The sequence below is a fragment of the Mus caroli genome, chromosome 6, assembly GCF_900094665.2.
Source record: "Mus caroli chromosome 6, CAROLI_EIJ_v1.1, whole genome shotgun sequence".
NCBI classification, from domain to species: Eukaryota; Metazoa; Chordata; class Mammalia; order Rodentia; family Muridae; genus Mus; species Mus caroli.
In genome coordinates, this window is record NC_034575.1 from 108,881,679 (window position 1) to 108,896,776 (window position 15,098).

Consider the following 15,098-nt stretch of genomic DNA (forward strand, 5'->3'; position numbering starts at 1 on the left):
CCTAGCTGTAATGGAGGATGCCCTGTGTACCTAGCTGTAATGGAGGATGCCCCGTGTACCTAGCTGTAATGGAGGATGCCCTGTGTACCTAGCTGTATTGGAGGCTTGGGGTCCAGATCATAATAGCTACATCCCATGGGCCGAGAGGTTTCTGCAGCTAGGCAAGCCCTATACCCGTCTCTAGGCAGACAGGAGGGAAACACCCTTGGTGACTGGGGGGACAGTATGAATACTGTTTTCAGTCAGAGCGGCACCTGTGTGGGGAGTCCTTCCCAGGTCCCTCCAAGTAGACAGTTGCTAAACATGGCTACATTGGTTTTAGAGTAGAAACGTTTGAGAGCCAAAGGATCCTGATCCTGTTACATGTGGATCTGAAGCTGAGAGAGCTGAGCAGACAGAGTCCCCGGGTCACTCATGGCCCCTGTCCCCGAGCTCGCTGGCGTCAGGGCCTACCTCAGGTCTCACTGGGTCTTCGATGCCCACCACGCAGATGCATGTGAGTTCATTGAGAATGTCATTCTCATTGTCCCAGTCAGGCTCAGGGCTGCTGGGGAAGTCACGATAGGCCACGCAGATGGTACGGAGCCCGTCACAGGCCATGGGCTCGATCACTTTCTTAACCATCTCATCCCTGTCTCGGGGCCGGAAGACACGGGCTTCCCCTGCCCCACTGAGGATCTTGCAGCACCTGGGGGTGGGAAGGAAAGGAAATGAATGAAGCCCACCTACCTTGGTCATCAAATGCCCACCAGATCTGCTTCCCAGAATGCCTCAATGCATGCAGTAGGCCTGGAGTGCAACCAGGTGGCCTTTATAATATTTGTCCCAGGCTCCTCAGCTGTCTGCTTTTTGCTGTGTTTGGGAGGTTCCAATTGCCAAGAAAAGTCACACCATAGATGAGATAGCTTGGGAAGCCCTACCCACCCAGGCTGGTGCTTTCTGCTTTGCCTGAGGAGCATCTAATAAAACAAAGGTGTAGGCCAGCTTCATGGTTCCAAACAGTCTGGGTAAGACAGGGATCAATGGTCTGTTTCTCTTCACTTCCCTGCTATCCTTGCTCTCTCTTTGAGAGAGGGTCTCAATGTAGGCCAAGCTGGCTTCGAACTCAGAGCTCCTCTTGCCTCTGCCTCCTTAGAGCTGGGATTAGTGTGCATCACCACGCCCAGATTCTTTTCCTTTCATTGAGATGACTCTAACATACTACAAGTCAGGGTTGAAAATCTCTGGGCTTGACCAGTGTACAAATGGGGAAACTGAGGTTCGGGGGTGGGGTAGGGTCAGGGGAAGTGACTTGCTTAGATCCAGCCTGCATGGGGATGGTGATGTGTGATGCAAATGGGGCTTACTTTTTGAGCACAATCTCCGAGGCGCCCTTGCTGTACATGCGGAAGCTCTCGTCGGGCATCTTGATGACGGTGCTCATGGACTTGCGAACGGAGTTGAAGGTGTACACCTTATACAGCTTCTCCTCTGGCATCTGGCTGCGCACCGGCTCGTAGTCTTGCCTCAAGTCCAGCACAAAGCCCAGCAGGCCGCACTCTGTCTTGTTGCCCACCTGCCTGGGCAGGGCTCCCTCTTTTTCTGGGGGCTGTGGAGAGAGGTGGGTGGCTTGTGCAGGGCAGGACTCACCACAGAGTAGCCGCTGACCTGGTTATCATTTTGACCCCGAGGCTGCTGCATGGCTGAGCCTCCAGGAATCCAGGGCTCCTGGTGGCTAAGATGCGGGCCTCTGAGACATTCCAGGCTAGTCTTGGTTCTGGGGCTGGTCATTAAGAATTTTATTGTTTTTTAGAATTATGAATGATTTCTGTTCTAGTTTCCATTGTGATAAAAAAAAAAACTATGACTAAAAGCAACTTGGGGAGAAAATGGTATATTTTAGCTTACATGTCCTGATCACAGTCCATCATTAAGAGGAGCCAGGGCAGGCACTCAAGGCAGGGACCTGGAGGCAGGAACTGAAGCAGAAGCCATGGAGGAACACTGTTTAATGATTTGCTCCTTGTGGCTTGCTTAACCTGCTTTCTTACACAACTCAGGACAATCCAGGGAAGGCACCTCCCACAGTGGGCTCTCCCACATCAGTCTTTAATCATGAAAAAAAAATATGTCCCAAAAGCTTGTCCACAGGCTTATCTGATGGAGGTGTTCTCTCAGTTGAGGTTCCTCTACCTAGATGACTCTAGTTTGTGTCATATTAACACAAGCCAAACAGCACATTATACGGCATTAAAAAAAGACAATGATAAAAGAAATAGTCAGACAGCATCATAAATGCTTCGAACTCTTCGCATGTTTTGTGATTGGGTCTGTCTCATGTAGCTCAGGCTGAATTTGAACTTGGCACACAGCCAAACATGTTCTTAAAAGTCTTGATCCTCTTGTCCCTAGCTCCCAATTGCTGAGATTACAAGCATGTGCCAAAATGTCTAGGCAGATTTTTTTTCCTTTCTGTTTTTAAAAGTTGAACCCCTCTCTGTATTTATTTTTCATCTGCAGAACTTACCATTTGACCTAGAACTGGTCTCGATCTTTGATTTGTTTTAAATCATCACCGGGTGTGTATTGTGGCTTTTTATTTTAAGGTTGATGAAAACTAACACAGGAGGCCCTCTGGTACTCTCCTCACAGCTTCTCCCAGTGTTAGCCTCTCACATCACCATAGCAACAGTATCACAACAAGGCAGGGACACAGATGCAATCAAAGCAACCTCACTCAGACCTGCATGTCTACATGTGGCCTTGCTTCTTTAGCAAGGCATGACATGAATTCCTGGAAGCACCCCGATGTCTAAAGAGGAGAGTTTACCATGTGTTCTTGTCTCTTCCTTCGACAGCCACAGTCTGCCATCTCTCTGCCTTTTGCCACCCATTTCCACACCTCTGACCACCTCATCTCTCTTTTTCCTTTGGGGTAGTGTTAGAGAGCACATACTGGTCTTTGTACTTGCTTTACCACTGAGAGACATGCCTAGCCCGTAGTGTTAGTCATGTCAAACATGGTGCATACACGAAAGTACACAGGATGTCATTGATGGAGACTGGCATTTTTACTCAGCACAAGCCTCTTGAGAACCATGCCTTTCAGTCCACAGTGTGGGCAGACCATCTTCATGATTGTGGTTTAAGTTAGAACACACAGAAGAGCTATTTCTCTCTCTATAAAAATTGGCCGAATGGGGCTGGAGAGATGGCCTAGCTGTAAACATACACATGAGGACCTGAGTTTGAACCCCAGCCCCCACAGGAAAACCTAGGAGTGGCGGTGTGTACTCATAATGCCAGAACTGGGGAGTCAGAGACAGGAAATTTTCTGAGCTCGTTGGCCAGACAGCTGAGCAAAATTGGTGAGCCCATCTTCTATGAGAGACTCTGTCTCAAAAAGTAAGGTGAAGCCAGGCCTGGTGGTGCACACCTTTAATCCCAGTACCCAGGAGGCAGAGGCAGGCTGAGCTCTGCAAGTCTGAGGCTAGCCTGCACTATATAGTGAGATCCTGTCTCAATCAATCAATCAATCACAATTGAGGAAGATATCTGGTATCGACCTCTGGCACACACACACACACACACACACACACACACACACACACACACAGTGACCTTGAGTGGCATGTAGCTGTGTCTTGCTTATTGAAGGCTCTTGCTATTGGGAGGCTGAACCCCTGCTTGCACTCAGCCGCTCCACAGTCTGTTCGTGAGGCTGGTTTGTGTTTGCTGCTCCTTCTAAACTACTCTCTAAATAAACACAACCGGTGTGTCCTTCCTCTCTCCCTTCTCTCCACTTGCTCCTTTGACACATCCTTTAAGCATCTGCTGGCCCTCCAGCATCATTGCCCGTCCCAGAGGCTTAGAAAAACATGGGCTGCTCCTGAAGATTCCTTGTCCTTTCCCTGGTGGGCAAAGTCCTTCTCTTCCTTAAGGACAAACTCAAATATCTCCTTGGATTTAAAAAACAGCCAGCATGGGTCTATCTCTTGTATTTTAATTTCTTCCAAGTTCCCAGGGCAAGCATGGAGCCCAGCACATAGTAGGTGCTTACCTACTATTTGCTGATGGCTCAAGGTCGACTAGTTGGCTGGGAAAGATGTAGGACAGTTGGGTCAGTATGAGATGCTTGCACAGGGTGAACAAGGGGCTGCTAGGAGTGCAGCTCTGCAAATGCACACACTCCCTCTAGCACCCCACCCCCAGACACCTACCTACCCATCTCATTAAAAATTACTGTGTAGTTACTTGGCTGGTGGGCCTTCTGGAGCAGTAATGGCTGCTGGAGATAACCCTAGGCCTGGAGATATTTGAAGAGGAACAAATAGCAATGGTTATATCTTCGTCCCCTCTACCCAAGAAGTGGCTTTGCCTGGGTCTCAGACAGTCCTGCAAAAGAGGCTTTTTGAATATCTATCCTCACCCTCCTTGACATTGCCCAAGAAAGCATCCAAGGCAAGAAAAAGGAGGAGTCAGGATGCCAGCCTGGGGCTTGAGAGATGAGTTCAGCAGTTAAAAGTGCTCGGTATTAGCCGGGTGTGGTAGCGCATGCCTTTAATCCCAGCACTTGGGAGGCAGAGGCAGACGGATTTCTGGGTTCAAGGCCAGCCTGGTCTACAGAGCGAGTTCCAGAACAGCCAGGACTACACAGAGAAACCCTGTCTCGAAAAACCAAAAAAAAAAAAAAAAGTGCTCAGTATTTACTCATAAGGCCAGAGTTTGGACCTTAGAGCCCATCCTGGGTAGCTCACAATGCCTATTACATCAGGTCTTGGGATCTGACGTCCTCTGCTGTCCTTTACAGGCACCCACAAACACATGTACATGCACACCTACACAAACACATATACATAGCCACCCATGGATACACATAAGTAAAACATAATAAAATTTAATTAAAAAAAAAAGATGCTAGCCTATGCTCAGGGCTAGGGGGCCTCTCCATCATCAGTGGGGCATCTTTCTGGCTTATGATCTACTCTTGAAGCCCTGGTTTAAAATGGCCTGGGGAGCAGACTAGAGTTATGTGGGGATATAGACATTAGCAGGTAGTGATCCCAAGACCCATGGATGCCAAGGAGGATAGAACATTTCAAACGTGCACACAGTTTTCCCATCTGTGAAATGGGGGGATTGGAGTCGATAAAAAACACCAGCCATCTCCACATCGGAAGGGTGTAGTGAGGGATGGTGGCAGGTTCCTGAGCGACTGACCTAGCACCAAGGACAGGCACAAGGATCAGAACATCCCCTGGCCACCTCAGCCCTGCAAATCTGAGGCTTGGCATCAGGTGCCTTGGAGGAATGTCCCACGCTTAGGTCATGGGAAGCAGAGACATCCTGGAGACAACTCCTCCCTGAAAATGAACTTGAGATACTAAATTCCAGGACCATCCCTTTGGCTCACTAAATGCAGTTACATCGTACTTTAAAAACTAATTTTATAACTAACTTTCTGGTGATTCCAGAGTTTATGTGTTTTCCACCGCAGTGTTCCACCCCTCTGCTAATGAGAGAAAATGACGATACAGAGGCCTTAAATAAAAATACCTAATTACTTATTTGCCCAAGAGAGCTGAGCAGTCATGCCTGCCAAGCACCCAGCATTTTATTACCCTCTGTGAAATATTTTAATTTTCCTCTAAAAGGATTTCAAACAATCCAGTGTTGCAAATGGCAGAGCTGCCTCCTCCGTAATTCAATTTGTTTCTCTGAACTTGAGCTCTGAAATCGCCTACGTGCCTTATTAAGAAGCAGAGGCCCTCCCCTCTTTGCTCCTGACTTTATTCTTCCTGACACACTCTGAGGTTTTCGCTCCTGTGTTCCAGCTGCAGGAGGTGTCTGCATTATGGGGCTCCTGCTCTGTGGCAGGAATGGAACTGCTCAGAAGGAGGGAGGGGCCTCGGCTTCCCTGCCCCCTCCCCATAAGCTGCTCTTGCTACACACCTGCTGAAGCCAGGTCTGGGCTGCTGCAGGTATTTCGAATCAGTTCTGGAGTCCCCCACGCCTGCTTGGGTGTTAAGCCCCTGCGCTGTGCAGGGTGAGGCTGTGGGCCTATTATAGATGGACCAGTCAATGCTTCTGTCTTGTGATGCTGGGGAATGAATTCAGTCAAAATCAATACAAGATGATTTGAAGAGCTACAAACAATAAATACAGTTAGGGAAAAAAATGGGACTAAGGGCTTGGTGTGAGATGGCTCAGCTGGTAAACGTGCCTGCTGCCAAGTCTGAAGACCTGAGTTCAAGCCCCTGAAGCCACATGGTTGAAGGAAAGAGCTGACTCCACAGTGCTGCCCTCTGACATCAAGTAAGCCGTGGTGGCATCTGCACTCACACACAGCACACACCCATGCCCACGAATACGTAAAATTAAAACCAAATACCCAGTGTGCATCACCTCACAGCCATTATGATGCTACTATTAAGTAACAGAAGTTTCAAGAAATAACACATGTTGGCAAGAATGTGAAGTGCCCGGAACCCTTGTACAGAATTAGTAAGAACATGAGACGATGCAGACACTGCAGAGAGCTGGAAGCCCCTGAAACACTTGATCTAGAGAAACTGTGTCACACAGCAAAGTGTACTTCTGGACATCTTCTTAAAACAGTGGCTGCCAGGAACTCAAAGAGACCTTAGTGAATTCACATCCATGGTGACTAAGCTGTGGAAGCAACGGGCAGCTGAGTGGAAACACAAACTGTGGCTTACACATATTATGGAATAATGCCAGCCTTAAATAGGAAAGACCTCCTGACATCTGCTATTACACGGGTGAAGCTGAGGACACGATGATAAGAGAAATAAGCCACACAAAGGTCTGATCTTAAGAGGTGTCAACTCTTAAGAGATGGAGGGTTGAGCGACTGCCCAGAACTCAAGGAGGGGGTGACAGAAGTTGGTGTTAATGTAGCCAGAGGTTCAGTTTTGCAAGACAACAAGTGTATGGTAGGGTCACAGCCATGGGAATGTGGGTAATCCTACTAGCACATGTGTTTAAAAGATCGGAAGGCCAAGATGGCTAAAATGGGCAGATCTCATTACGTGCAAGATGGCTAAAATGGGCAGATCTCATTACGTGCTTTATTACAATGAAAGAAAATACCCAAGCAAACTCCATGGTAGTCGATACTTTGAATATTAAATACCCTGTAAGAGTCAAAACATCTTAGAGACTGACACTGTTAGGAGGTGGTAGAGTCGGTGTCTTAGAGTCACTGAGTGTCTCCCAAAGGGGGACATTCTAGGACGCCAGTCCCCTCGTCCTGATCGCTTTGGCTTCCTGCCACCATGGTGACTGGCTCTCTCTGCCACAAGTATATCTCCCCCACGATATGTGGTCTCATCACAGGCCCAAAGCAAAGCCCCCACTGATCACAGACGGAAACCAACTACGGTATCCCTTGTTCGAAGCTGGTTTCTCTTGAACATCTGTTACATAGACACCAAGGTTGATAAAGTGTAATTTGGTTATTGTCCACATGACTGGCTTCCTGGGACTAAAGCCTCATCCTGAAGGACAGACAGTGGCAATGAAATCCCCTCCCTTGCCATGTCTGGATTAGTCACCAGATGTGGCCACTTCACTCCAAGTTGCCTCTGTTGCCTGCTGAGCCAGTTGCTCACAGGCAGGCCCCTCAGGCAGCAACCTTATGGCTCCCAGGAGGTGGGACTGCTATGTCCAGGTTAAAGCTGTGGGCTCTGAGGCCCCTGGAGGAGAAGTGGAATTGCTCACTATGCAGTTGAGCCAGGACCTGTCCCTGATTCTGCACTCACTACAACTGTTGGTGGCTCCTGTCTAACCTCTGGAATGCTGTCACTGAAAGTGACAGGGATTGCACACTGGATTCATTTCTGCCTGCTTCCAGCACCGTGGGCCAGGCAGAGACCAACTGTTCAGCTGATTGATAAATCTACGGTCTGCGTGGAGTGCTGCCAACAGGAGAATAGATAGGGTGAATTTTGGCTCTTTGTCACCTAAGGGCCTGTCTCCCCAAGAGCTTCTAAGATACCAGGTTTATTGACGAGAACAAGGTGACTTTAAGCCATCCAGTGAACCACGAGATCTCTCTGAGAGGCTGGGGAACAGGAGGATGATCAGGTGTCCAGGACACAAGAGTCCCTGTGACATGGGACACAAAATCCATGGAGACCTTCCCAAGCTCCCTATGCTGCAGATGCACTGCTCATATGTGTGTGCTGCTCATAGGGACTGAGATCCGCCATGTGGATAGTGTGTGGTGTGCTTAGATGGCATGTAGTATATGTGTGTATGGTATACGCAGTGGCTGAGAGGGGTGTGTTACATATTACAGGTGAGTATCATGCATGCTTTGTGGGATATAGCATGTATGCTGCGGAGCGTATGTTGTATGTGGTGGATGATGGTGTGTGATGTGTATATGTACTGTACGTTGTACCATATGCTGTGATAGTGTGATGAGTGGCATGAGTGTGTGGGGTAGAGAGAGAGTACATTCTGTGTGCTGGTCTTTGTGATGTGTTATATGGGGTTGTGGGAAAAGGTATTGTGTATTGTATAGTATGTGTTGTGTGTGCTGTGCTGTAAGGGATGCATGTGATGTGCATTACATGTTATGGTATCCTGTGTTACATGTAATGTGTGTCTTGGCATGAGAATGTGTGATGATCTGAGAATGTGTACAGATGTGAGGAGTGTGCTGGTGTGAGGAATGTGCTGGTGTGAGGTGTGCGAGGTGTGAGTTGTATGCTGGTGTGAGTTGTTGTGAGGTGTGTGAGGTGTGAGTAGTATGCTGGTGTGTGCTGGTATGAGATGTGTGAGGTGTGAGGAGTGTGAGGTGTGTGCTGGTGTAAGGTGTGTGCTGGTGTGAGTTGTGTGAGGTGTGAGGAGTGTGAGTTGTGAGTTGTGAGTTGTGAGGAGTGAGTTGTGTGAGATGTGAGGAGTGTGAGGTGTGAGGAGTGTGAGGTGTGTGAGTTGTGAGTTGTGAGTTGTGAGGAGTGAGTTGTGTGAGATGTGAGGAGTGTGAGGTGTGTGAGGTGTGAGGAGTGTGAGTTGTGAGTTGTGAGGAGTNGAGTTGTGTGAGATGTGAGGAGTGTGAGGTGTGTGAGGTGTGAGGAGTGTGAGTTGTGAGTTGTGAGGAGTGAGTTGTGTGAGATGTGAGGAGTGTGAGGTGTGAGGTGTGTGAGGTGTGTGAGGTGTGTGAGGTGTGAGGAGTGTGAGTTGTGAGGAGTGTGAGATGTGAGGAGTGTGAGATGTGAGGAGTGTGAGATGTGAGGAGTGTGAGATGTGAGGAGTGTGAGATGTGAGGAGTGTGAGGTGTGTGAGGTGTGAGTTGTGTGAGGTGTGTGAGGTGTGTGAGGTGTGTGAGGTGTGAGGTGTGTGAGGTGTGTGAGGTGTGTGAGGTGTGAGGTGTGTGAGGAGTGTGAGGTGTGAGGAGTGTGAGGTGTGTGAGGTGTGTGAGGTGTGAGAGGTGTGTGAGGTGTGAGAGGTGTGAGTTGTGTGAGGTGTGAGGGTTCAGGTGTGCAAATGTAGCAGTGTGGGGCACAGGCTGAAGGGTGGGATGCTGGGATTACTAGCTCTGTCAGAACTCGTATCCCCATCTGGGGTCCTTTGCTCTTGCCATCTTTCTATAGAGGTCCTGTTTGTAAAAGATGGAAATCAGGATTGCTGCTGAGTTTAATGCGATGGCTCCCATCATTTTACCCACCCCAAGCCACCACCTCCTTCAAGTCTGCCAAGTCCCTTCTTGGTTTACCCACACTGAAGAGGTCTTGGCCAGAGTCTAGCTGCAGCATGTGGTCTGAGTAGAAGCCGTTGAGTCTCCCTGGAGACTGGATCCTGGCTTTGAAGCCAGGACCTGGTTCAAGGGCATCTCTACCTCCCACGGGCACCTCGCTCTCCCTCTCATGGGCACCTCACCCTCCCTCGGCCTCCCTATCCTCAGCCTAGCAGCATGAGTCACAGTGATGCAATCAGTAGATCCTTTCCACCATTTAGTCACGTTCTTCAGGCTCCCTGATCAGGTGGCACGGTAGCCACCTTAGGAATAGGCACTCTGGGACTTCTAACAAGGCACAATTGGACTCATCTGTTCAGAAACTCCCTTGTCAGGGCTATGTTCCTTCTGATCTCTGGAGAGATTTATTTTCTCTCCATAGTCCCTCAGGCTCTGGGCTTTCACATGGCTTCAGCTCTACACACAGCCATCCTCCGTGTAATATTCAAATGTTAAGTACCAGGCCTGTTGGCTTTGACGAGCCCATGCCTGCTCAGGAGCATCCATTAAGGCTGGAGTGAATGTGGATGGAAGAGCATGTCTTCCTGAGAAGGCAGAGAGCTGTTTGAACTGGAGGAAAGCCATTTCCATCGGAACACTTGGCTGTGACTCTGAGAAGGGCAGAGTGACAAGAAGCCAGAAGTCTTGAGGTTCAAAGAGCTGGAGACTACAAAGGCAAAGCTTGGCCTGTGTGAGAAGAGCTTTGAATAGGATTTCTGAGGCCGGGAAGCAATTTGTGACAAAAAGATGACTCATGTAGTTTTCCTTGGAGGTCAAGTCTAGATCGCAACCATGCATGGTAAGAGTGGAAGGAAAAGACCCCTGTTCTCTGAAGGGATGGTGCCTGAGCTTGAGGCTGGTCTGTAGGCCCTCTCCCAGCCTCCCTGCCTGCCACCTCAGCCCCCACCCACCCTCCATCTGTGCTTCGGTGGGTTTCCTGAGGATTGGGGGTTGCGGGGACTATCAGAGGCTCATTTGTGGCCTAAAACCCCTTAGCTCTGAGCTTCATCTCTCATCCTCATGTTTCCAAAACGAGTTGAGTATCTCTAGGTTTGCAGGTCTCTGTGGCGCTGTTCTTGCCTGGAATGCCACAGGCCCTCTGTCTCTGGATTCTCGGGGCCCTCTGCTATGTGGTGGCCGGGAGCCACTGTGAACCTTTGATCCTTGTCTTAAGATCTTCTAGAGTCCTGGGGCTACTGGTGTGAGCATCACCTCTGCTTCGTGCAAAGCTGAGATTGAACCCAGGGCTTCCTGAGTGTGAGGCGAGCTTGTAGAGAGAATTTCTTATCTATGTATGGAAGCATCACTTGTCAATAAAATGCTGTTGGCCTATTAGCTTATGCAGGGAATAGGGAGGTGGAAATTCCAGTACAGAGAGAGGAATTCTGGGACAGAGTCAAGTGTGGGAGAGATTAGCCCCAAACTCTGAGGAAGATGGTCACATGAACCTGAGGAGAGGTAGCCAACCACGTGGTGAGGATTAGAATAGAATAAATTGGATAATTGAGTTACAAGCTAGTGGGAACAAGCCAAAGCTTTTGGCCTAGGCCATTATTCATACATAATTCACTCTCAGAGTCATTATTTCAGGAACTTGTGTGCGAGTGGAAAAGCCTGTGGTTACAGGAGCACTGTACCAGCCGAGCTGCTCCCCAGGCTCTGCCTGTTGTTTCTGAAGAATAAAAGACATAAGCAAATCAAGAGGTCTCTGGAATACCAATGCAGCCTTTGGATCCAAAGGCAGGTTTGGAGAAGTTCAGCAGTCGGGAGGCAGCAATTGAGCCCTGGTGTTGCCTTGGTCTGGATTTGGGGTCCATATCTACCTTTTACTGCCATGGGAAAAGGTATGGGGATGTTCCTGAGACTCCTCCCACCTCATTCTTACTCATTTACTGTCCGGTGTAGCCATCTACCTATGCACATCTACCCACCTATGCAGTCTTCCGCACCTCCATCCATCCAGTCACTCACCCATGCTCATCTACCTGTCCACGTTTTACATTCACTGATTCCTATCCATCATTCCAACCATCTACCCACCTACCTACCCACCTACCCATTTCCATATATCCATCCGTCCTTATTCAACCATTCATGTACCCACATCTGTCCATCTACCCACCCAACTACCCACATCCATTCCACTACCTATATACTTAGAATAATCCATATATATTTTTCCATTCATGCATCTACCATCCATGCATTCATCCATCAATGCATCTACCCATCCATGCTCCATGCATCCATCCATCTCTCCATCCATCCATCTATCTATCCATCCATCCATTCATGCATCCACCCACCCATCCACCCATCTATCTACATACATATGTCCATCTATCCAACAGTACATCCATCCAACTACCATATCCATTCATTCATTCCCCACTCATATTCATGAAGCTACTCAACATCTATCAAAATCCATCTCTCCCTCATCTATCCACCCACAACCTTCCATCCATCCATCCACTTACCTACCATATCATCATTTTCTCCCTCTCCCTCCTTCCCTTTCTCCTTTCCCTCCCTCCCTTCCCACTGACCATACATTTATTTACTTATCTCACCACCATCTAGCATTTCTCAGAAGTCTATTCCAGTAGACCAGAGGTTACTTAATTGTTGCTCACTGCCACGGAACATACAGCCTTCAGGAGACACCAAGGACACAGACAGCTTTTCACACCGAGGGTTAAACATCGTGTAGGAGCCATGCCCTGACCATAACCCTGTGTCCTGGCCAAGCCTTGGTCCCAGTCCTGGTGGAAAGACACTGTATCTTTCTCCCATGTCCTTTTGCATGTTTCACTCTGTCCTTCAGTGTGGAGCACCAGCCTTGGCTTGCAGGGCAGATGGATGTGCTGGGTGGTTTTAACTTGACATACACAGTTGTCATTTGAAAAGGGAAAGTTTTCATATCATTGCTTTTGTTTTTAAGAGACAGGGTTTCTCTGTATAGCCCGGGTTGTCCTGTAATTAGCTCTGTAGACCAGGTTGGCCTTGAACACAGAGATCCATTTGCTTCTGTCTCCTGTGGGCTGAATTTAAAAGTATGTGCCGCCGGGCGTGGTGGCGCACGCCTTTAATCCCAGCACTCGGGAGGCTGAGGCAGGCGGATTTCTGAGTTCGAGGCCAGCCTGGTCTACATTGTGAGTTCCAGGACAGCCAGGGTTATCCAGAGAAACCCTGTCTCAAAANGNAAAAAAAAAAAGTATGTGCCACCATAGCTGGCTTGGGAAGAGGGGCTTTCAATCGAAAAACATGCCTGCCTTTATAAAGCTGGCCTGCAGGCATGTATATAGTGCATTTTCTTAATGATTAATGTGGGAAGGGCTAGCTCATGGCAGGTGGAGCCACCCTTGGGCTGGTGGTCCTGGGTACTATAAGAAAGAAAGATGAGCAAGCCACAAGTGAGGGAGCCAGTAAGCAGCACTCTTTCATGGTCTCTGCATCAGTTCCTGCCTTGACTTCCTTCAGTGATGGACTGTTACCTGGAAGTGTAAGCTGAATAAACGCTTTCCTTCTCAAGTTGCCTCTGGTCAGAGTGTTTTATCACAGCAACAGAAACCAGTGAAGAAAATGAACTTCTATCTCTTCTTGGGGGTTCACCTGGATCAGGAAAGGAACTCCCAAGACACCCTTAGCCTGATGTGGATGGAAGGGCCTGGGTATGAAGCTGACCCTCAGGACTCCAGGCCTTTTCCAAGCCCAGCATAGGGGGTGAGCTATGTTGGTTGGAGCTTCTAATTTGGACCTTCTGATGGAGCGGGTATCTTTAGGGCCTGCCTTTGCCTCTAGCTGCCTGTCAGGCTTTGGGAAAGACCCATTTCCTGACCACAGCAATGCCCAGTGTCTGACTGTCTCTCAGCCTCTGCTTTATTACCAGTGGAGTGCTCTCAGCAAGGCGATTCACTGATGAATCAAGACAGCAGTTCTACCACACCCCGACCACATGCCAGGCCGTGAGCTGGCACCTGCCACTCACAAACTTGTTGCCTACCACAATCCAATCCTTTCTCTTGAGAAATCGAAGAATAGAGAGGTTGAGTAACTCTTTCATTCACACAGTTAGGGAGGGGTTTGAAGCCAGGCAGGCATTGGCATCTTAACTACTACCCACTTAACACCATTAGCTCCTATGCTAATGGATGTCAGCCCATGGCAAAGAGAACTGTATGGACAGACAGCATTGCTTTACAGGTACAGGGGTCCTTGGGTGCCAAGCTTTGTGACATAGCAAGGGACCCTGTTGCCCAAGAGGTAAGTGACCTCTTGACTTGTGTTACAAATCTAGTACCACAGGTCCTGGGGCCTGGCAAGAATGAAGATATTCTAAAGTAGTGGTCCTTTAATACAGTTCCTCCTGTTGTGGTGACCCCCAACCATCAAATTACTTTCATTATTACTTCATAATTGCAATTTTGCCACTGTTATGAATTGTAATGTAAATATCGGATATGCAGGAAATCTGATATATGACCCTTGTCCTTCAGTCCCCAAAGGCATCATGACCTACAGGCTGAGAACCATTGTTCTAAAGGGACATATATGTCCCTCCCTTTGGCTTATCAGACCACTCTCTGATAAGTCCAGGACTTTCCCCAGGACTCTTAGACTGTGAGAAGAAAAAGGCAGAAGCCTGGTGCTAGCCAGAGGGGGGTGGTGGCTGGGCTTATTTTCTGAAAAAGATCTCACACAGTTCTGACTTGTCAGACCCTTGCATGAGAGATTGCAGTCCAGACAGTGATGGATTGGTGATGGTGGTGGTGGTCGTAGGGGCTGACCCTGGCCAGAGCTGTCTAACTATGGGTGCCCTTTGCCTTCTATTGAAACAAACCTCATGTCAGGGTTTGGGGTAGGAGTGGGTCTCCCTTTGTTCCTCTTCCAAATATGACCACATTGAACAAACCTCCCCGCCCTTCTTGCTTTCCTCTATGAAGCTTGTCTTTGATTGATCTACTGAGGTTGAGTGGGCAAGCCTGGCTTGTAAGGATGCTGTCAGTATGTAGACCCTGCTCTAACACCACTTAACATGGCTTCTTTCCCAGCCTTGGCAGCCACACCTTCACCCTGGGTAGACTGCTGACCTCTGACTTTGATGCCACCTACACACAGCTTCATCTTATTGAAGACACCACCAGAGTCCCCTACCAGCCTCTGAATCACTGCTCCATGGAGATTCACCACTGTAGCCAGAGGCTTCCCTGCAGTCCTCTAGACAGATCCCCCAAACTCCTTCTGACAATAAAGGACACACAGGCATCTCACTCCAAGCCCACTCCATGGCCACCCTCTGCCACCCTGCTCTGGGGCTGCCTGCTCCTCTCTGCCAAATCTGCAGGACAAA

At 48.7% G+C, this 15,098-nt stretch overlaps 1 protein-coding gene across 14 annotated transcripts in view; it reads right to left on the reverse strand.

Moving 5' to 3' along the window:
• Atp2b2 (ATPase plasma membrane Ca2+ transporting 2) overlaps positions 1 to 15,098 on the reverse strand; it is a 301,832-nt gene that overhangs the window by 28,307 nt on the left and 258,427 nt on the right. For all 14 annotated transcript variants that reach the window (XM_029478501.1, XM_029478498.1, XM_029478497.1 and 11 more), the window contains 2 exons: positions 1,347 to 1,588; positions 454 to 688 (listed from right to left, as the gene is read on the reverse strand). In XM_029478501.1, the coding sequence (XP_029334361.1) occupies positions 454 to 688; positions 1,347 to 1,588 (477 nt within the window). The remainder of the gene's footprint in view (positions 1 to 453; positions 689 to 1,346; positions 1,589 to 15,098) is intronic.